The sequence below is a fragment of the Sesamum indicum genome, linkage group LG3, assembly GCF_026168435.1.
Source record: "Sesamum indicum cultivar Baizhima isolate 11 linkage group LG3, ASM2616843v1, whole genome shotgun sequence".
NCBI classification, from domain to species: Eukaryota; Viridiplantae; Streptophyta; class Magnoliopsida; order Lamiales; family Pedaliaceae; genus Sesamum; species Sesamum indicum.
Window position 1 is genome coordinate 24,268,856 of NC_142659.1, and position 24,107 is coordinate 24,292,962.

General features: G+C 36.4%; 3 protein-coding genes across 3 annotated transcripts; 1 reads left to right on the plus strand and 2 right to left on the minus strand.

The window, feature by feature from the left end:
• Positions 1–109: 109 nt before the first annotated feature.
• Positions 110–3,804, minus strand: LOC105158730 (acetylajmalan esterase-like). The gene is made up of 5 exons (XM_011075569.3): positions 3,522–3,804; positions 2,683–2,892; positions 1,180–1,331; positions 793–1,066; positions 110–488 (listed from the first exon to the last, which is right to left on the minus strand). The coding sequence occupies exons 1-5, from the start codon at positions 3,778–3,780 to the stop codon at positions 277–279; spliced, it is 1,107 nt and encodes a 368-aa protein (XP_011073871.2). The 5' UTR covers positions 3,781–3,804; the 3' UTR covers positions 110–276.
• A 2,642-nt stretch (positions 3,805–6,446) lies between these two features.
• On the minus strand, positions 6,447–8,257 carry LOC105158733 (uncharacterized). Its single transcript, XM_088878342.1, has one exon. It carries the CDS (start codon positions 7,992–7,994, stop codon positions 6,756–6,758), a length of 1,239 nt encoding a protein of 412 aa, XP_088734468.1. The 5' UTR covers positions 7,995–8,257; the 3' UTR covers positions 6,447–6,755.
• A 6,236-nt stretch (positions 8,258–14,493) lies between these two features.
• LOC105158659 (26S proteasome non-ATPase regulatory subunit 1 homolog A) lies at positions 14,494–23,998 on the plus strand. The gene is made up of 13 exons (XM_011075484.3): positions 14,494–14,973; positions 16,414–16,477; positions 18,549–18,654; positions 18,832–18,943; positions 19,027–19,195; positions 20,144–20,613; positions 20,730–20,865; positions 20,958–21,206; positions 21,300–21,520; positions 21,614–21,872; positions 22,100–22,332; positions 22,408–22,900; positions 23,233–23,998. Exons 1-13 carry the CDS (start codon positions 14,822–14,824, stop codon positions 23,554–23,556), a joined length of 2,988 nt encoding a protein of 995 aa, XP_011073786.1. The 5' UTR covers positions 14,494–14,821; the 3' UTR covers positions 23,557–23,998.
• Positions 23,999–24,107: the final 109 nt, after the last annotated feature.

Here is a 24,107-nt window from a genome sequence, read left to right on the forward strand (position 1 = left end):
TTATTTCAACATTAAATTCCCTGATTAAGAAGAAAAAAAAATCCCTATTCATAATCATGCCAAGTTAATTAGTATGCCTGGTTGATCTTTTCATGATTGTACCTTCTGATTAGCAAAGTAAAGTTGATAATTAATGTACCAAATTATATGGATTATGGAATAATTCTCATATCCAATCAAGAAAGAGGGTTTTATTTTTTGCTAATACATTATTATTCCTCTCCAGAAGAGGACATTGTTTTATTCATTAGGGATATCATGATCTACATCTTTGTTTTACTGAGTGCAGTTGATCCCCAAATTTCCAATGATAATTTCAGACATACGACGATAAGCCTCTTGCGTCAGATGTATGCCATCCCAATGTATTCGGACATTTGGATTAGAGCATACAGGCACACCCACACCTCCACAAAACGTCGGAAGTGTAAGATCATACACACCATCATCTCCACAACAAGGTGTCAGCAACTTTTCAGTATCAAACCCTATTAAACATAAGAAATTCATTTTAACTTCAACAATATATTTGTTTGAGATAGATGCAATTTACCCATATATGACCTGCGAAACGAGCAAAAAAACCTCTATAAAAAAAGAATCAGCAAATTACCCCCTATCAATGATTTAGATAGGGGGTAATTTGCTTTATTTTTTAAAACACAGAGGGTAATTTGCCATTTTCTTTATATTGATTTTTTTGCTCATTTCTCATATCACACGGGCTAAATTGTAATTTTTTCTACTTTTATATCTACCAAAAATAATTAACAATAAAAAATTAAAACTGACCAAAAGTGGTTGCTTGACGAAGAAGTGATAGAAAAGCATTGTAGTAGTCCGCATAGAGTATGACGGTATTAGGGAATTCCATTCTAAGAGAGTCCAGAGCTCTTTGCAGCTCATCATTTTCGTAACTTGTAAGATCATTCAAACTCTCCACGCACCCAAAATCATCGTAGGCCGTCGAGCGGTTCTTCCTGGCGACACTCAGAAAAGTAGGGAAGCATCCGAGGGGAAAGTTTCCAGGAACTACAACTTGGGAAACACCAAGTTGAATCAACTCCTTTATAGAAAGTATTTTGTTCATTTACAATATCTCGAGTCAGATTTATATATTATGTTTTACTTTATAATAAACCAAAGTTTCCAAATGAAATAAACAGAAAGGGAAATTACTCTGGCGGAATTGATAATGAGTTGATTTACAAAAGGTACAAAAGCAGTCTGGATCTCTTCAATGGTTCTGCCCCGGTGATATGGATAGTTGATGTCGTTGTATCCAAATTCCCCCACAATGAAAAGAGATCCCTTTAGCTTATCAGCACAATCTGATAACAATTAACAAGTTGCATGCCTTCATCAACAAGGTTTTGAGTTCTTGAATTACTACTCTTGCTGTCTGAATTTAGGATAAATTACAAACGGCTTTTATTGAAATTTGTAATAATTATGAATACTTTCTCTTTATTTGAAAATTTAGAAATATTTTCTAAATTTTCAAATATTCTAATAAAATCACCTTGTGACAATTCATTATAGGACAGTAACTACTCTTGCTGTCTGAATTTAGGATAAATTACAATGATTTTTATTGAAATTTGTCATAATTATGAATACCTTCTCTTTATTTGAAAATTTAAAAATATTTTCTAAAATTTCAAATATTCTAAGAAAATCACTTTGCGACAGCTCATTATAGGACAATATTTGTTAGGGTATTTATAATTTTTAAATACCGAGAAGGGAGCACTTTGAAATTTACATTTGAATTTCTTGTAAGCATCTTCTTTTATACAATTATACTACTTAATTTACTTTTGTAATAATATTTATTAGAATATGGAAACAAACCATATTGTCAAATAATAAATTTATAAGGAAAGAAATTTCATGTACGAGGTCCTCTTTATTAACGAAGGTTTGATTATTGATTAGTCATGAAATAATGCCTATATATATAGAGATACATAACTCCCTATGAAAATATAGTGCCTACAGATAGAGAATAACTCCCTATGAACTTTTTAAAAAATTATGTATGTGTCTGCCATTTTAAATTTTTAAAATGGTACATTATTTTTTAGGGTAAATTACGAGGAACTCTTATGAGATTTGTTATAATTACAAATACTTTTTCGGTATTCGAAAAATTACAAACACTCTCCTGAAATTATAAATACGCTCCTACAATGCGTTGTCATAAGCGGATACTTGTAATCTTAGGAGAGTATTTATAATTTTTCAAATAATAATGAGGTATTTTGTAATTATGGCAAACTTCAGGGGTGTGTGCTGTAAACTAATCATTACTCATAATGTTCTTAAAAAGTGCCTCATAACTATTTTCACTACGAAAAAAATTACTATTTGCTACAATATTAAAGGCTACATATGACCAAAAAAATCGTTGTAAATAACTATTATTAACCACGGTTAAATAAAATCGATGCAAAAAACTAAATTTTCCACCATAAAAAAAACTATTCACCACATCTATGGGTTATAGTAAAAAAAAATCTGCCATGCATGGCACCTTTTAGCCACACTCTAAAAAACCATGACCAAAAATCATTGTCCGACCGTAATCAGTGATTATTTATTACTACTCATAACAATTAATCATACTTAAAAAATTGGGCATCAAGAAAATAAATTTGGATTGATGGACCCAATGAATACCTGTTGGTGTGGAACAAATGGAGCTGAGATATGTCTTAAACCAGCATAATTGAGGAGCAAGAGAGGGTGAGGGTATAGTGTTGATCCCCCTCGCCAAATAAAATGAATGGTCAAGTGTTGTAGCTGACCCCACCGCGAAGTTCACTCCATTGTTGAATGATGCATTCTTGTTCAAGTAAGGGTTTAGTGGTGGAAGCCCAAGAGCCATGGCTGTCAACATGTGTATAAGCAAAGAACATGCTTTAATTGAAATTAATGATGGAAAATTTGTATGATTTATTGGTCTAAATGTATTTTTGGTTATGTAATTTCAGCACTTTGGCATTGTTGTTATATATTTATCTATAATTGCAAAAGAGCCCTATAACTTTTTTATTTTTTATAATTTTGGTTCTTTCGATATCGGATTTTGCAAAAGTCCATGGGTCACCTCATTCTTTCTTAAAAGTTTCGTACAACTCTTTTGGGATTCTAGAAGATAAAGGATAAAAGTGCTAAAACTGCAAGAGGCACATGATTTATTCCGACAACTTTTGCAATATCTGATACTGTAAGGATCAAAATCGTGAAATATCAAAAAATTAAAGGATTATTTTGCATATCTAAACAGATAAAAGATAAAAACACCAAAATTACGTAATCTAACTCAAGTAAAAAAAAATAGTCTGCATGATTGTGATAGTCTCTTGGTATGTGGATTATGAGTTATCATGTAGTGGTATCAAACTTCAGGAAACTACCCAATTATAAGGTACGTACATAATTATATGTATGTCATGCTTGTTAATATATAGTTAATTACGAAAAAATTGAAGAAAGACAGTTTTATTGTCACTCACCGATATAATCTATTATAATACGACCATCTGACCAACGTCCGGTAGGTTTGTCAGGAAATATTTCGCCATAAGGTCGACGACTAGCTGGGAGTGTAGAGACAAGTCGAACTGCATTACCCGTATCTGATATTGAATCTCCAAACTGATATAAAAGTTGAATAGGACATCTTATTTTTTGAGATACACCACAGATACAAAAACTTATAAGTATAGATATAAAAAAAGCATAAATCAAATTGGATAAGTATTTGAGCAACATCTTTACTCAAAAATGTCTCTTGTAACAATTATTTTAAGTATGCAGAAAAGGGATATATAATATTTGAAAATAACCAACTTGTTCATATATATATAGGCAAAAGAATGAAGAGAAAAAAAATAAAGGTGGGAATTAGGGTAGGCCAATATTAATATTATAAAGTATAGGCTTACTAGAGATATTTAACAAAGCTTGTTGGTTTTAGTAAAGTAACAATTTGACTTTTTGCCTTCAAGTAGGGAGAATAGTATTTTTGATTTAATAAATTAGTCACGTTTTATTTTTAATCACATTTAAAATGAAATTAGCACTTTTAGCTCTATAACTTATAAAACTTAGCATTTTTTATTCTCATCTATTTCTTCGTCACATTTTAATGGAGTCCGCATGCTATTACTTATGGAAAAACTTGATGACCTCCAGGCCAGAATCGAGAATGACACGTATATAAATGAGATCCTTCAATTATTTCATCTATGTTACCACCCGTTTGTCGTCAACTTTAAATGTTAACGGGCTTGAAAGTTCATCCTGTTAGAATAAGTGATCAATATTGGCGGTTTTGCAACCTATTTGGTAGTTTCTTGGTAATGTAATATTGTATTTGATGATTAAAATACGTGTTATTTTCGGCAATCTATGTTTGTTGTGCTTATTGTTTATTGTCATGTTGCTTTAACATCACAACCACTATCCACAGACCAATAGAACAACCCTTGTAGTTGGGTTGTGTATTAGATGACAGCTATGAAATCAACTTCTGATGGTTGGATCTGAAATGTTCCAAATCGAAAATCTCGAAACATGACAACAAGAGTCCTATTGAGACTTGCATTAAATGTTGTATTCATTGGATGAGTGTTAAACTTCATCGACGATAGACATCCGACATCATGCAACTTTAGTAGGTGGTTGACAGGATTGTCAAGTCGACTGAACTGACTTGTAAGGAATCATCAAATGACAGCCTTTGAAAACTTGGTCGGTATGACTGGTACTCCTCAATTCGAATAATACAAGATTAGTTCTTGAACTTGAAGAACCATAACAACTGCAAAATGTGATGGTTGTACTTTTCAATCTGACGAGAGATGACTATGTCCATAATTAATAATTTTTTAAATTCTTTCATTAGAATTAAAGAAAATTCTTTCATTATCATTTTAAAAAAAATCAAAATCAATTTATCAATTACTCAACCACCGCTAAGCCTTATCGACTCCATTTTGCTAGACCCTAAATCTCGTACATTTATATGATAATAAAAACTATAAATGGATTAGGCTCATCTACCATTACTTCTGTTCAAAATTTTATCAACCACTGTGGAGTGACCTAATTACATCATGGTAAAATTACATTTTTGTCCTATAATTTCATATCATTAGCACTTTTGGTTCATTTACGCATTAGTCCTTTTTTTTTTTGATAAATTTAATTCTAAACATTTCATATTTGATTATTTTTTGATAAATTTAGTCCTGTGTTGATAACTTTGATCCTAAAGTAGTTACAGGATAAAAAATGATATCTATTACAGTGTGAAAGGGACCAAAATTATCAATGCGTAACTAAAATTGTCAAAAAGATGACCAAATGTGAGATGTTCAAAACTAAATTCATTTATAAAAAAAAGGGTTAAATATGTAAATAAAATAAATTATAGGATCAGAAATATTAACAACCTAAAATTACAGGACAAAGAACATAATTTTTTTTATTGTAAAACAAAAACAAAATAAAAATATCATCTAAAAAAGTATCTAAAACAGATTGACTTAACAATTGTACAAAAAAAAAAAAAAACATAACGGTTCAATTAGGGATAAATGAAATTTTGGCCCTTAAACAAAGTTATTTATGCAAATTTATTTTTTAAATAATTTGATATTGTAATTTTGGTCATCATTTTATTTTTAGCATTTTTAGTCCTTCCATTGATAAAATTGTCAAAGTTAATGGAAGTTTCATTTTTTTTTTTTGGGGGGGGGGGGGGGGGGAGGGGGAAGTCATTTTCCTCCCACTTTGTGTTATTTTTCAAGCTTTGGGCCAATGTACCAATTTTTTTAAGTTTCAAGAGAGAAATAAAATAAAATAAAAATGAATTTAAACTACAAATTTTTCTAATAGTCTTAACAAAATATAGTCAATAATAAGTTTTGTATATAATGCAATACCTATAAATTATATGTAACGCAAAATATTAGTTTTATTATATTTATTTTATTGTCTTTAAAATATTGGCTTTATCATCATATTCTTTTTTATCCATAAATTAGAACAATTTAGAAAGAAAGACAAAATAAATAAAGAAAAATTAAGCTTGTATTATTAAATTTATTGATTAAATTCCTTTTTTTTTTCCGCTCTTTTGAAGCTTGAAGAAAAATGAGAAAACAGGTTTATTGGACCAAAACTTAAAAAATACCACAAACCATAAAAGGAGAATGGCTATTCTCCCCCCTTAAAATGAAACTTCCGTCGACTTTAACGATTTTATTAACGGAAGAACTCAAAAAGCTGTAATTTTAAATTGTTTGAGGACCAATACTGTAAAAGTGGTTTTATTTGAGGATCAAAATCGTAATTATCTGCATAAATTATAATAATTATATTGCACTTTTATGTGGAAACAGATATTAAAAAAACAAATAAAAACTCTCATCTCATTCAAATTCATTTCATTACCAATTCCTAGTATTGGTTGCATCACAAACTGTGTCTTACTCAACTACAGTGAACAATTAGAACAATACTTGGGAAATTTTAGGATTACAGAGAGTAGGCAAATTTCTCTTGCAAAATGGAGTGTGCCTTTAGTTCTAACCCAATCCATTCTCGTGATTGTAATAATATTATGTGTACAAAATGGAATGTGGTGTGCCTTTGCAGAGTGGAAGCAAATACATTCATTTTTGGAATTCAAGAGAGTTGATTTGCTATACCATTAAGAGAAAGGTTGATGGGTACTAAAATTAGTGGCCTCCCCCACCTCCAAATCCTGCTCCACCTCCGAACCCTGCGCCACCACCAAACCCACCGCCCAGACCTCCACCACCACCGCCTCCAAAGCCACCACCTCCTCCTCCTCCGCCTCCTAATCCTCCACCAGCGCCGAAACCTGCACCTGCTCCAAAGCCTCCCCCAGCGCCACCACCAAAACCGCCCCCACCTCCCGCACCTCCGCCGAGTCCTCCACCTCCTCCTGCTCCCCCACCAGCTCCACCTCCTACTCCACCGCCAGCTCCGCCTCCCACTCCACCGCCTAGACCACCTCCCCCTCCAAGCCCCCCACCTCCTCCTGCTCCCCCACCAGCTCCACCGCCTAGACCACCTCCGCCTCCAAGCCCGGCACCTGCTCCTGCTCCCCCACCAAGTCCTCCACCAGCTCCACCGCCTAGACCCCCTCCGCCTCCAAGCCCACCACCTCTTCCTGCTCTCCCACCAAGTCCTCCACCAGCTCCGCCTCCCACTCCACCGCCTAGACCCCCTCCGCCTCCAAGCCCACCACCTCCTCCTGCTCCCCCACCAAGTCCTCCACCAGCTCCGCCTCCCACTCCACCGCCTAGACCCCCTCCGCCTCCAAGCCCACCACCTCCTCCTGCTCCCCCACCAAGTCCTCCACCAGCTCCGCCTCCCACTCCACCGCCTAGACCCCCTCCGCCTCCAAGCCCACCACCTCCTCCTGCTCCCCCACCAAGTCCTCCACCAGCTCCGCCTCCCACTCCACCGCCTAGCCCACCTCCGGCTCCAAGCCCCCCACCTCCTCCTGCTCCCCCACCAAGTCCTCCACCAGCTCCACCGCCTAGACCCCCTCCGCCTCCAAGCCCTCCACCTCCTCCAGCTCCTCCACCAACTCCGCCACCAGCTCCACCTCCTACTCCACCACCTAGACCACCTCCACCTCCAAGACCACCGCCTGCACCACCTCCAAGACCGCCTCCACCACCAACACCAGCTCCTAACCCACCACCTCCAAGACCCGCCCCACCTCCTAACCCACCACCTGCACCACCTCCACCTCCAAGCCCGCCAAACCCATGCCTGAACCCTTTCCTATAAATGCCATGCCCTAGTCCTCCCCCAAACCCCCTTCCAAGCAAAGGTTTATGCAAGAACTTCTCATCCCCATTAACATCACTCAAAACCACACCTTCCACAATCAAAACCACCAACACAAAACCCACACTACAACGGCAAAACCCACTCATCATGCATGCAAGAAACCAAAAACACAATGCAACCCATACACCCTCGAACCCTATTTATACTGCCCAAACTAGAAAAAGAACACTGCAATCGATCAGTACCACGTTGTAGGTCCACTTACTACAATATTTTCAACTGTCACCCACATAGTAACTTAAATGCATGTTGGTGTTGAGGTGAGCAAGTGAGTTATTTTGCTCAACTGTCTTCTGCTGCTTCACACTCAGCATTGGCCCGGAATTATTTCTCTGCATTATTATATATGCGTGGATTTGGGATTTGACTTTAGGGTCTGCAACTGGGATTGGACTGAGGTCGTATTTATCTGCACAGTTGACAGTAAACACGCGTTTTCTAATTTTATATTCACAATGTTGCATGGTTTTTGAGGGTTGTGATTGTGTCCTTTTGCGATTATCATAAATGCTGCAAACGAACTCTGCCTATAGAATTGTATAGTCTCTAGTTTCTCTTTCGTAACTTCAAACAGAAAGAAGAAAATCCAGTGTTTCAGTTTTTATACGGTCGAATCTAGCATTTGCATCTCATGAGAGCCCCAAATTATGGCAGAATCACAAGTTTTGTGAGTTTATTCTTAATATGCAATCTTTTAAGCAAAAATTGTAATTCGAACGAGTTTCGACTAAACATAAATCAATTATATAATAAGTGCAATATATTTGTAGTGTGATTGGTATACTGTTCAAGGAAAGCGACCAACAAGTATGATACACTTGCTTTGTGATTAGTTTTGTTTGGTTTGGTTCTGTCAAATTTAATTCGGGTAAGAATTTTTCATCTTTTGACTAAAGGATTTAACTATGATGTGGATATGGTACTGAGTTTATGGGGATCAAGAAAATTATCAATGAAATGACACAAATGCCCTCAAAATAGACATTTATTATAGGGTTAGTCAAAAGATCCGCACCCTCTCATGTTGGGTTGCATCGTCGAACCCACCCTGAGTCCACGACTCGACTCACAAGACCTGCTGTTGGAGATCGTTGATTTACCTGATGTGACGCAATAGAAGTGGATCCCTTCAAACCGGCAAGTGGACCCATTCAAACACTATAAATAGCTCATATATAGTTCATTTATGGTAAGACATTTATTACACTGAAAACCCGTATTAAATACTGTACCACGTTTAGATCGCTTCTTCTATCTCGAACTCCGTACTGAATTAGGCATCAGAAAATCTTGGTTGAGGACATCCTAGCAACCTAACAATCAGCTCTCTTTTCTAGGGTCATAAACCTTTGCGAAGATGAGAGGTAGTTGGCGACCTATGACCCGAATCATGAGTAAGGGAGCTTAAGGAAAAATTACCCTCGACATGATGATCCTTCCTAAGTCTAGTTTTTTCTAGAGATCGGATTTTTATGTGATGTCTTGTGATATCATGAATAGTGAAGTTGGTTAAAATAATTTTAGGTAGGGTATTTATAGTGGTGTTGAGAATTTTATAGTGTAGCTGGGTGATGTGTTTATTATGTGGCTTATATGTAAAAAATATACTTTTACCCTTAAATGATTATTACTAATATATAGATCAAATTGTAAAATTGAATTCCAACAGTTTGCAATTTTGCTGGTAGGATATTTATATATATGAAATATTTTTCCGGAAAAGAAGAAAAAATTTATTAGTTTTTAAGAAAATTATGAGAGCAACTATTGGGGTGGGTCGCTACTGTAGTCATGTTAAATTTTAATTTGGAAATTAAGGCCTAAAATATGGAAAGATTGGTATTTAAGGATAAAGTTTGTCAAAAATAGCAAATCTAGTGGGATGGCATGTAGCCCTAATGTGAGAACCAAATTTCAGACCTATCACGTTAAGGATCTATAAATGGGACTGATCACTTCGTATTTATCTAACCATTGTAGTAACCGCAGGTTTTTTTATTTTTATATTCATAATGTGGCCTGATAATTTTAGGGTTGAAGATCATTTATCCCGTAAGTTATAAAATGTAATGAAATATACCTATTTAAAATAAATACTACTCAAAATTTATAGTTTTTATAATGAGTATAGAATTTGTATAAACTCTATAAATTTACAATTCTTGTATTTTTACACAACTGTTAAAAATTTTACATAATTTTTGCTTGTGTTGTTATATATATTGATTTTTTTTTAGAAATAAATTATGGTAAATTTAAAATATTACATCAAACATATTGCTAACATCAAGTGGTTTCGTTTATGAAAAACACAGAATTAAGACATGAGGGTTAGAATAGGTGGATAGGTTTATTTTAATTTTGTAAATAAATTGTAAGTAGCAAGCCTAAGGCGACAGAGGCTATGAAGGAGGCTATAGGTTGGCCCAAGAAGGATCCATGGAGAAGAGGCCTAGAGGACGGAGCCCACGATGGAGAGTCCAAGAAAATAAAGAAATGTTATAAAGCTCATTATTTGTAAATGGGTTAAAAATCTATAATAGTGTAGGGCTTACCCTAGATTAGCCATAGACTGATTGCGGGTTCAATGGGTCACATAGGATTGACTCTGTGATCATTCAACATGAGCGTGATAGGCTTTATTTTTGTATGTAATTCATTTCTTGATTTATGAATGCTTTATTTAAATATTAGATATTTATCACATTCAAAATATGTAACGTGATGAGGTCTCGGTTTTAAAACATAAACAAACTCTCACTTGATTTATCTAAGTATCAAATAGGTTTTTCACTGATAGAAGCCTTCCATTCATAGCAATATAGTGAGGAAGCTACTTTCACTCAATCATGGTCTCACGAGTCATGGCACATTTAGAATGGAAGAAAACTATGCTATTGTTATAAACGAAGGAATATGCTTCTGTTTTCCTGTCTTTCGAGCTGTGGAGGGCGACAGTTGAGGTATGATTTGATTGATAGGTCGAGCCTACTTGGAATCCCCCAGATCATGTGAAGAGGCAATGCAGAATATTTTGGGGATCTCATGGATTGAGAATGGTATAAGTTACTTCCTATAAGATCTTTTTTCATGTGAAATCATAAAAGCGGGGTATAGAGAATTGCGCTTGTGGACTCCAACTCTATTAGGAAAATATTTTTCTGAAAGCCCATTTGACAGTGATGGGTTTTCATAGAAATAGTGGAAGAGGTTACTCACTAAAAATTGTCTTAACTTGAATACAATATTATAGTAATCTACTAAATATTTTGTATTTAATTATAGATGTCTAAGAATCCACTAACACGGGCTCCTAAGGGTAATAAATTTAATGGAACTAGCTATAAAGACTAGTTACAAAATCTTAAGATAGTCTTAATTTAAAAAACAAACTTACATTATGGATATTGATCTTCCTAAGACCTTGCCGAAGGGGTCCGACTGAAAAAAACAGGATGTTGGAGAAGTTGCATACTGACCATCGGCGGGTCTGAAACATTGTACTAGCGCCAATGACTAACAAAATCCAGAACAGTATGAAAGGCTTGATGTTGTTGGCTCGGTTATACTTTGAATGCAGCACGTCTATGCGGTCCCAGATCGGTATGTCACACATGCTGCAAGAAGGCATTCTTTGGAGCTAAGATAACAAAAGGTTCGTATGTACAAGATCATGGAGTGATGATGCTATCCCACATGGAAGAGCTCAAAGACCTCCAGGCTAATCTTGAAAAAGAGACGTTTATCGACGTGATCCTTTAATCTCTTCCTCCCTTGTTCGACACATTTATTATCAACTACAACATGAATGGGCTTGACAAAGACCTTCATGAGTTGATAAATATGTTGGTCTAGTATGAAGTAACGATTGAAAAATCTGCATCATCGCTACTAGTGGGAGATGCTTCAATCTATGAAGCAAAAGGCTAGGCAGCCGAACGTCGAAAGAGGGAGAAGGCTATGACAACATCAACTATTGTTAGCAATTCGATGTTCCTGTTACACCGCAAAGTGGGGGTAAAGAAAAGAGGAAGAGGGTTCGGCAATCGAAGATTCCAAATAATATTTGCATCTTCTGTTGGGAAAAAAGGGCATTGGAAGAGAAAGTGTCCTAAGCTCCTATAAAATAAAGGTATGTTTGAATTGAGCATTAACATGATTACTGTTCATTCTTTGGTATTATATACCAATTTTCATAATCTATAAATGATTTGCAGGTGGTGATAAGGAGTATAAAACCAAAACACACCATCTAAAGGCTTAGCGATAATAGAGCTTTTGTTGCAAAGATTAAGGACTAGTTAGGCTTAGCAGTGATCATGTTAAGATAGTGTTTATAGGAATTATGTAATCTAGCATGACCAAAATATATTTTTATCTATTGTTGGATAATTTTGAATTACATATTTTGGATCAACAAAGTTATTTTATTTGAGATAGAATGGTCTTCTTGTTTGCTAGGTTAATAGTATTTCATAATTAGATTATGAATACTCAAAAAAATGATTAAAAATAGATAATCAAGATAAAACTTACTATTTTGGTAGGACAATTTTCTCTAGTTAAGAGTAAGGAAGATTGTAGATTTAAATAGTCTAGAAATAGATAATTTGGGTTTATTAGCTTGCAAATTCTTTCTAGGAAGGAGAAAGAGGGTAAAACTCTTTGTGGGATAAAGTGAGCTTGCCAATAGCCCGTTGGATTAGATCTAGTATGACATATATATGTCAGTAAATACACAGGACCAATATAGTAGTCACAAGTCTTGACATTTGGAAAGTTCAAAGAATTAGACTTGAAGTGATGAACCAAACCGATTACTTTTCGATTGAACTGAGGGAGCGTATTTTTTAGTGGGAGTTCTTGAATATAGATGAGAATGAAATTCTCACTCAGTGGAATTCTTCCTAGAATGACCATGGTTGAACAGTCTACAATAAGAGAGAAATCGAACTTGGTTGGACTTTGAGCACCCCAATGGTTGTAAGATAATTAAATGTGAAGAAAGACCCTTTTAGACCTCGAGAAAGTGATGAAGAACTACTTAGTCCTGAAGTACAATACCTTAGTGCAATTGGAGCACTAATTATCTTGCTAGCCATACAAGACCTGATATAACATTTGCTGTTAATTTATTAGCAAGATATAGTTTTTCACCCACGCGAAGGCATTGGAATGGAACTAAGCATATACTTCGTTGTCTTAGAGGTACGATGGATATGGGGTTATTCTATTTGAGAGTATCTAATTCCGATCTAATTGGTTATGCAGATCCTAACTATTTGTCTAATCCTCATAATGGCCGATCTCAAACTAGCTATTTATTTATTGTGATGGTACAATAATTTGATGGCTGTCTACGAAACAAACAATAACAGTCACACTATCGAATCATGCAGAAATTATAGCAATACATGAGGCAAGTTGAGAATATGTTTGGTTGAGACCCATGATTCAAAACATTTGGGGGACTTGTGGAATATCATTTAAAAATATTTATTCCCACGATCCTATATGAAGATAATGTGACATGTATTGCTCAATTGAAAGAAGGATATATCAAAGGGGACAGAATGAGACATATTTTACCAAAATTCTTCTTCACTCATGATCTTCAAAAAAATGGTGATATCAATATTCTACAAGTCCGTTCAAGCGACACTCTAGTAGATTTGTTCACCAAGACACTTCCTACTACAATATTTAAGAAGCTAATCCATAATATTCGCGTTCGTCGCTTCAAAGATCTCGATTGATATTTTAATAAGGGGGAGTAAAACCGCGCTGTGCCTTATTCCCTTGACCATGGCTTTTCCCGTTAAGTTTTCCTAGTAAGGTTTTAATGATGCAGTATATAATTGCATATTAAAGAATAATGTACTCTTTCTCCTTCAGTAGGTTTTTGTCCCTCAAGTTTTTTTTCTAGTAAGGTTTTGACAAGGCATACACTTGATTATTGAACATTCAAGGGAGGGTGTCATGAAATTTTAGAGTTTGTGGATATTTATCTTCATCTTCCAAACCCTTTACATTCTCTCATAAATTGTTAACTCTTGTAATTCATCTCCCCTCATCAAAGATGGAACTTTTGGTTATAATTTTAAAACCTATAAATAGGTCACTATGATGATATGGTAAAATGAATAAGTCTAATTATTTTATTGTTGCAATTTTATATAAGTTTTATAATACTTTTAATAATCTTCACGATAGAAAATATATTTTTCAGAAATTATAAATTTTTATTTCTTAAAACTAAACCTTTAGGCCCCGTTTACTTAGAAGGATCGAGTTTGATATTTCTATCAATCAAGGTCTATTTTTCATTTAGCCCCAACTCAATATTAATCTGGTTGGCTCGTTATTAATTGTGACAAAGACATGACTGAAATTATAAAATTATCTATCTCATTTTAATACCATCATACAAAATAAAAGAACCCTTTGAGTAAATTACATTTTTTTTTAAAATTCTTTTTACTAAAAAAAAATAAAATATATTTGATAGCACATCCTCAATAATCTTTTAAGTGCATCTCATATTAAGAAGTCCATTTATGATGTCTTTCCACTACGATTTTTATATTTCAAGCGGAGGAGGTGTTTGGAAATAAAGGAGAAAAAGAAACAAATCAGAAAAGAGCTAAAAGGGGTTGAGTTGCCGATCCCACAAGAAACTCCGACAGCCTAAACCCCAAAAGAATAAAGATCAAGAATTTCAATTTGCGAACACCCTTCAGTGCCCTCACCTGAAAATTCTTTCTGGAATCCACTTCTGCTCTTCGTTTCCAAATATTTTGACATTGTTAATGTTAGTCCTAGTTGGTTCTGCTTTGTAGTAAGCCTCCTCTTCTGTGGCCTCCCAGAAAACCCTTGACCCCCAAATTCCTCTGGATCCAAGCCCTGGTTTTGTACAATGGCTGCTGCGGCGACTATGGTTAGCTCGGCGGGGGGGCTACTGGCGATGCTGAACGAGAGCCACCCGGCTCTTAAGCTACACGCGCTCTCCAATCTCAATGCATTTGTTGACTACTTCTGGCCGGAGATCTCCACTTCCGTCCCCATCATGTAAGCTATTTTTATTTCCACTTTTATCTGATTATATGAATTAGCAGTTTGGTAGCTTGACTTTTTGTAAGGAAATGGTATTTTGAGACGTCGAGTTGAATTTGGGAATTTCTGACTTGAGTTCCTTATTGGTGTGTTGAGCGTGTTTGGTTTTCGCTGTGATTGTTATCTGTCTTCTCTTTTGGGTGTAGTGTGCGGGTTTGTTTGGCATAGTGTTATAAGAATTATTCAATTTTGGTGCTTGGGTTTTAGAAATGGCATCAAACTTGTGGTAAATGGGGTGAAGAGAACTGCAACTTGAGATTATTTGAGTTATGGGCCTTGAATCTAGTGGGTTTTACTGTAAGCCAAATTTTGAAAGAAAGGGAAATGAAAAGAGGAGGAACTTAAAATGTTGTGGAATATAGTGTAGATTATGGTTTTTTTAGAAAGTTAGGTAAGATGAAAAACCTTTTTGTTTTGGAATGGGGATCAGGTGGCTGCAGACTGGGCGTGGTTGATGGAGGGGGTCAACTATGGTTAATACAGCTTCTTTGAATGAATAGACTGCAAGTGTGATGAGGGTTATCTGTTTACTTGTATTTGTATCAGTAAGTTTTTTATATTGTGATATTCAGCGTGTCTCACTTCCGGGTGATTGTTATCTGCCTTTGTTTTTTTTCGGGTCCAGTGTGGGGGTTTGTCAGAAACACTGTGATAAAAATTGTTTGATTTTGGTGCTTTGGGTTTATGTTTAAGAAATGCCACAACATTGTGTGAAATTGGGTGAAGAGAACTGCAGCTAGAGATTGTTCAAGTTATGCACATAAGCTAAACATTTTAAAGTAAGGGAAGTTAAAAGAGAGGAAACTTAAAATGTAGGGAATATAGTGTAGATTATGGTTTTTAGATTGTTAGATTGATGGAATCAAAACCTCTTTCTTTTGGGATGGGGGTAGGGTGGCTGTAGACTGTGCATGTGGGGGAGGTGGAGGGGGTTTCCTGTGGTTAATAGGGTTTCTTTGAATGCATAGAGACTCCAAACTTCTGATTAGTGTTCTTTGTTTGCCTGTGTTTGTCTCTATAAATTTTTTTCATCTTGATAAAAACATGCATTAGAATTCAGGTATTAAGCATACCTTACTTCTGGCTAGAGGCTTTTCCATCATGTATGCCAAGCTGGGGATATACTGCTTTATCTAATTCCATAGTTAGCTTTAATTGTACTGCTACTTGTTTAAGGAATGCCTTGAATCAACCTTCTGTTTCCTGTCAACTATGGTCTACTCAGAAACTTTTATTTGATCCTGCATCTCATCATGAGATTCTTCTTAATACTTGTGCATGTGTTTTAGTATTTGTAATTTGCTTTGAGCTGCATGCAGATTGTGGTTAAGTCCCCTTGCTTATAACCTTGGCTTATAAAATGTATAATATTATGGCCTCGTTATCTCTGTGCAGAGAAAGTTTATATGAAGATGAAGAGTTTGACCAGAGGCAACTAGCTGCCTTGCTTGTCTCGAAGGTGATTCTTTGTGTGTTTAGTTGTTCATTTGTTTGTTATATAGGATAATCCTATATTCCTTCTCAGACGACTTTATTTAGGTGGTCAAGTGTTCCCTTGATTGCCTACTTCTTTAGTCCATCAAAAGGTTACCTACTGTTATGTCCGAAGTGAGTTGGTGATTCCTAGCATGAGTCCTAATTATAGCATGGGTCTTTTTGCTCACTCTTCTAAATAAAGTTCTTCTACGGCTTCAATCCTTTGTAGGATTTCCAAGCAGCTATTAAGACACAGAAATGCAATTGTTGAGGAGAAACTTGTATGCTTTTGATTAGGATTTACTGGGTCTACCATTGGCTTGACATCTTCTTAGACCTCATGTAAACATCTATGATTAACTTCAAAGCAGGCTGTAAATGGGAGACACTCTGGAGCATAAATGCATAAGAACATATATTCTTTTATGTTTTCAACATTATTATTACAAAGAAAAGTTCTGAGTAGTTTGAGGATAGTCATTTGGAATATTAACCTTGTCAACATAAATATTCTGAGCCAATCCTTTTAGGGCTTTTTACTGGTCAAGAGAATTTTGAAGTATCTCTTTATCATGCTTAAGTGAGTTAACTTTTCTATTGATGACTTGGACATGCTGAAGTTTCTTATCATATTTCTGCAAATAGAAGCAACTGATTAAGACTGGTTACCTTGAAGGATGCAAAGGCTTTGTCCTCCTTTCGGGTTTTGAAGTTCTGCATTGGGTGTTTTGGATTATAGTTCCTGACAAGCACGCATGCCTTGAGTTATCCTCATGAAGTTCTCTTTCGCATGGTTAACTGTCATTCAGTGGTTGAGTTGATCATACTTTTTCTTTTTTTAAAAAAAGGATGCTACTTATTCATTTGACTACTATTCTCCTATTTGTAATGAGTATTTTTTCCTTATAAAAACATCTTGAGGCCAGGAAGTGAAACACTATGAAGATTCTCACTTCAGTTGCTCAACTTATGATCTACAGTCAATTCAAAGAGATTGGGTTTACAGCTACCCTGAGTATGCTCATTATTTTCTGCTTAGTCTGTCTCATCCATATGTTTTGTCCAGTTGTGCGGGAGAAATTATTTAGATATTCAGCTTCATATGACTCATGTTGGTTATAGATATGCCATTTCAAAGAATCGAGGATATATCGAGGAAATACCATTTTAAGGAAATTTGTAAATTGAGATATTAACATAAACCATTAATATTTCGCCTTTTCCATGAGTCAACTCCAATGTTGTGGTTTGGTGCAAAGACAAATTGTACACGCATATATATGAGAATGAAATATGTTGTTAGAGTCCTGTGAAGACAAACCTAAACCATACTTGATATAAAAAATCTTAACATAAAAAATCTCCATCTTATGTATTTTTAGATGAAGAAATTAATGATGTTTAAGTTCATTCAAGATAACGACATTTGTGACCTAAGCAATGTGATTTCGGAACTATCTATTTTTAATGGAAATTCTATATCAGCTTTTGGTTGAACCTTGGCTCTGGATATCTGGTGCCTGTTTGGACTGTCCTTTTTAAATTGTTGCTTGACTGGTTTTGGTGGAATAAGTCGTGTTCCTGCATATCAAATTTACTGTAGGTGGTGGATTGGCTTGAAGAAATATCACCCTGGTAGCTTAACTGGTTGGGACAGCAATATTTGTTTACAGTTATTCAATATGCTTATCTCATTAATGTTGAACAGTAGTAAAATAGATGTTATTAGTACTGGAGGTAGTATCATGCAGGTAAAGAAATGCTTATTTATCTTCTATCCGACTATTGGTAGAATTCTCCTTGTGCACTGCCACCCATGGATCTGTATTGGAACACTCCAACTGTATGCCGTCAAGTAACAGCCTCTCTGTTATCTAGCTTGTTACATTTTAGTAGTCTATGCCACCAGTTTAGTGTTCTTCTAGAATTCAGCCTTTTTTGGTTGGAATTACTCTTGACTATATTAGATGACATTTATTGGATAAATCATTTAGTATGCTTGTTTTGACATTTTCATATGGTCCTTAACAAATTTTCATGGACTCTCTCATCAGGTTTTCTATTATTTGGGTGAACTTAATGACTCATTGTCATATGCCCTGGGAGCTGGCCCTCAATTTGATGTGTCAGAGGATTCAGATTATGTCCATACCCTTCTTGGTAAGAATTTATCTTTGCATCTTTCATTTGGAAATTGTGAAAAACTCATGGTCCAACACTCCCCTTACTTTATTTCAGTGGTCACTTATAGGTATAATACATAGATAAGTTGTTATAGAGTCTGCTTTCTATGCTTGGATCTTCTAATAGTTTCTATTATGTTCTTGTACCCCCCAGCCAAAGCAATTGATGAATATGCCAATCTGAAGACTAAAGCAGCTGAGGCAAATGATGAATTAGCAGTGGTTGACCCTAGACTGGAGGCAATTGTCGAGAGAATGCTGGATAAGTATGTGAGATAACTTCATGCTACTGAACGTAGTAATATGGTTTCTTCAGCTTACATGTTGAATTTTCTACCCTTTTCTACAGATGTATAGCAGATGGAAAATTTCAACAAGCTATAGGAATGGCCATTGAATGTAGACGATTGGATAAGCTTGAGGAAGCAGTTATAAGGAGTGATAATGTTCATGCTACTATTAATTATTGTATTGATGTGTCTCATTCCTTTGTCAACCGAAGAGAATATCGTCTTGAGGTGAACTCTTTGGGAGCATTTATATTCATTTTCATGCAGACCTTTTATCATAAGCTGATAATTGAGCACTTCTGTTTCAGTTGCATATATTACATATATATATATATAAATTTATTTATTTATCAAAAAATTCCTGCGTAAGTGTTTGAATGATGTCTGTCCATCTTCCTTGCACTAGCCTAATGGGCTTCTAGGCATGGATCAGAACATGCCTGTTGCTTTCTAAACTACATCTATATGAAGGGTTTAGAAGTAGTAAAGAAAAGTGTAACTCCAAAATTACATTTTGGTATTCAGTATGCATTCATATCCATAGTTTTATAACTCTTTTTATTGAATTTGATTTCATTATTGGTTTTTTACTTTCTTTTGTATTACTTTTTCAGTTTAAATGTTTTGGAGAAATAGTTGGTTTGGCCCAATTGGAATTGAGTTCAACTGGTTAATGCTTTAAACATATATGGATAGTAAGATTAGTTGTTGTTCGATAATGAATCCTTTGTTCAATCTGATTGATAATTATACAGAGATATCAATTTCAGTTTTTCAATTATTAGGTTTATTCTCAGTTGTATAGACCAACACCCTAGAGTGATTCATAACAATCGTATAAAAAGATTTACAGGGATCTCTTATTATACATGTTTGGTATTATTTAGCTCATACCCACTTCTTCTTCCATGTTTAATTATTAGTTCAGTCATTTATGAGATGCCATGGCCTTTTGTTTCTAATCTAATTAGGAGCCTTTGCTTGCTTGCTTCATGTATCTTGTAGAACACCTCCCCCCCCCCCCCACGGGCGCCCAAAAACATAAGAAGAATAGGGGAAAAGAAAAAACAAAGTGCGTAAACATTGAAGAACAGATTCCCTGATCTTGGATCTATTGTTCTCCACCAACTGAAAGAAAGACAATAAAAATGAAGTCTGATCTTTCACTTATCACAGGTGCTCCGTCTTCTTGTCAAAGTGTATCAGCAACTGCCATCTCCTGATTTTCTGAGCATTTGCCAGCGCCTAATGTTTCTGGATGAGCCTGAGGGTGTTGCAAGCATATTAGAGAAACTCTTGCGATCAGAAAATGCAGATGATGCACTGTTGGCATTCCAGATAGCATTTGATCTGGTGGAAAATGAACACCAAGCTTTCCTTTTGAAGGTGAGAGATAAACTTCCCAGTGCCAGGTCACAGCCTTTAGGTCCTGTGCAGTCAGGATCTCCTCAGCCAGATTCTGTGCCAAGTGGAAATGTCCTATCAGAGGATGTTCAAATGACAGATGGAACTCAAGCAGATGGTGGTGCAACAAGTCCCGATCCAAGTGAAGTAGTTTATGCTGAGAGATTAACAAAGATAAGAGGAATTTTGTCTGGCGAGACTTCTATACAGTTGACTTTACAATTCTTATACAGTCATAACAAGTGAGGAGATTTTCATTCCCATTTGTTTCTTTGTATTTATTGACCCTAACCAGGTTCTCTTCATATGCTTAAGTAAAGTGGTCAAAAGTCTAATGAATTTTCTTATCTTCTTTCAGATCGGATCTTCTTATTCTTAAGACAATAAAGCAGTCTGTTGAGATGAGAAATAGTGTGTGCCATAGTGCAACTATATATGCTAATGCTATTATGCATGCGGGAACAACTGTGGATACATTTCTTCGTGAGAATCTGGTATACTACTGAGTTGTATTGTTTTCCATCATATATGGTTCCATATTCTGCATTCTCTTCTGCTTGCTAAGTTTGTGTCTCTGAATTATCAGGACTGGCTGAGTAGGGCTACGAATTGGGCTAAGTTTAGTGCAACTGCAGGACTTGGGGTTATCCACAGAGGCCATCTGCAGCAAGGGAGATCTCTCATGGCACCTTACTTGCCGCAAGGCGGCGCTGGTGGTGGCGGCAGTCCATACTCTGAAGGTGGAGCATTATATGCTCTTGGCTTAATCCATGCAAACCATGGGGAGGGCATCAAACAATTTCTTCGCGAGAGCCTCCGTAGTACTAATGTTGAGGTCTGTGCTTCAGTTTCAAGTCATACTATTATATAGGTCCCCTATGTTTATCATTAACCACTAGTAAATGCTGGATGTTAACTAATGGTGCAGGTTATTCAGCATGGTGCCTGCCTGGGTCTTGGTTTGGCAGCTTTGGGGACTGCTGATGATGACATTTTTGACGACATAAAAAACGTGCTTTACACAGACAGTGCTGTTGCCGGTGAAGCTGCTGGTATTAGTATGGGTTTATTGATGGTTGGAACTGCAAGTGAGAAAGCTAGTGAAATGCTTGCTTATGCACATGAGACACAGCATGAGAAGATTATTAGGTAAAACTAGATTTTGCATCCAAGGCTGGATAGATGACTTTATCTCTCATCTTTTGTTCCTCAATATTTTGTTTGGTTATGGCATGTTAACAGGGGTTTGTCATTGGGGATTGCGCTTACAGTTTACGGAAGAGAGGAAGAAGCAGACACGCTCATTGAGCAAATGACTCGAGACCAAGATCCTATATTACGTTATGGAGGAATGTATGCTTTGGCATTGGCATACAGGGGAACAGCAAACAATAAAGCCATACGTCAACTGCTGCACTTTGCTGTATCAGATGTGAGTGATGATGTCAGACGGACTGCGGTGCTTGCCCTGGGGTTTGTTCTGTATTCCGAGCCTGAACAGGTTGGTTTTATTGGAAAAGCTAATCCTGGGGTGATTCTTTGTTTGTCCATGCTTGTAATTATCGTTGGACTCATGGTATCTGGCAAGATCTTTGGTTTTTCTGATGCTAAACTTATCTATCATTTATTGTGTATGTACCGTGTAGAACCTTTGAGGTCTGAGGTTGGACCATCAGGCAGGTGTTTTTCTGACAACTAGTTTTTATTCTCTGCTTCCTCCAAATGCAGACTCCTCGAATTGTGTCGTTGTTGTCTGAGTCCTATAATCCACATGTTCGTTATGGTGCGGCACTGGCGGTTGGAATTTCTTGTGCAGGTACTGGTCTTAGTGAGGCCATATCATTGCTCGAGCCATTGACATCAGATGTTGTTGACTTTGTTCGTCAAGGTGCTCTGATTTCAATGGCAATGGTGATGATACAGATCAGTGAAGCCAGTGATTCTCGTGTTGGTGCATTCAGGTATTAATCTGGTTGATATTTTGATTTCACTTATGCTTTTATGTCTTTTCAGCTTACCTTTTCCTGAATGCTTAGGCGGCAATTGGAGAAGATAATCCTTGATAAGCATGAAGACACAATGAGCAAGATGGGTGCAATTTTAGCTTCTGGAATCCTGGATGCTGGTGGGAGGAATGTAACCATCAAGTTACTTTCAAAGACAAAACATGATAAAATTACGGCAGTTGTTGGTCTGGCTGTGTTCACTCAGTTTTGGTACTGGTACCCACTTATATATTTTGCTAGTCTTGCATTTTCACCTACAGCTTTTATTGGTTTGAACTATGACCTGAAAGTGCCCAAGTTTGAGTTCCTATCACACGCAAAGCCATCATTGTTTGAGTACCCAAAGCCTACTACTGTGCCTACTACTACATCAGCTGTTAAGCTACCTACTGCAGTTTTATCAACCTCAGCAAGAGCCAAGGCCAGGGCTAATAAGAAAGAAGCTGAGAAAGCAAATGCTGAGAAGACAAAACCAGGGTCTGGAAAGGGGAAAATGGGTGACAAGGATGGGGACTCCATGCAGGTTAGTACGGCCCTTTCTAGTTGTATATGATACCATGTTTTGTTTCTTCAACTCTTTTCTTTATCCCTCATTGTTGGCATGTTAGTGCTGCATTAGTTGCTGGCGGATACTCCTGCATATGGTTTGTTCTTGTGTGGGGGTTGCAGGCGGTTTGGTTTATGAGATGTACTTCCTACCATTCAAGAGACATGATGCAAATTTGCAATATTTATCAAATGAAAAACAAAAGAAGTTTCCCCATGTGGATGCTGTTTGTTTTGCTCTACTGCTCCATGTGAACTGATGTTTGTTGCTTTTGAATTTTTGAGCTTTTCTATGTTTCCTTTTGTTAGGTTGAAAGCACTGTAGAGAAGAAGGCTGAACCTGAGCCTTCATTTGAATTATTGACCAACCCTGCCAGGGTGGTTCCTTTCCAAGAAAAATTCATCAAATTTCTTGAAGACAGCAGATATGTGCCAGTGAAGTCGGCCCCTTCAGGATTTGTGCTGTTAAAAGATCTTCGTCCAAGTGAACCTGAAGTATTAGCTCTCACTGATGCTCCATCATCCACAGCATCAAATGCTGGTGCATCAGCCACTGGACAGCAGAGCTCGGCCTCGGCAATGGCAGTTGATGAAGAACCTGCACCACCCCAACCATTTGAATATACATCTTAGTTTGTTTACACGGGAGAGCTCTCTTTCTTTATGGAAGTTCCTATGGAGAGGCTTGATACATTCGAACCTGCCTGAAAGTATGTAATCAATGACCAGTCTTCTGCAAAACCTTGAAATTGAAGCTGATCAAGTCAAGCTGCTGGGATTTTGCTCTTTCTGTGCGCCACTTCTCACTTTCTTGCTGTATGTTGTATTCTCTGAAAGAATGGCAGGAGCGGAAACTGCAACACTGGAGTTTCCATCCAGAAGAGGTGTAGGATATGGACATGCATTTTCACTGCAAGGTGCATCTATTTACACGTTGTCAGTTTTTGAATTCTTCACTCTTCCGATTTTCATACAGTATAAGTGTCACCTTTCTTAACACAGACTGGAATCTGGAACTAATTTACTAGTTTTTTCACGGACGGGCAATTTAATTATGCATTCTGCCAATCTCCAATTGTGGCCATTCTCTTTTCAATTGGCTAATCATGCTATCTTGGTTATACTGCAAAATGCTTTCAATTGCTAATCTGCAACATGTGCTACTACCTATTTCTTTGCATGAT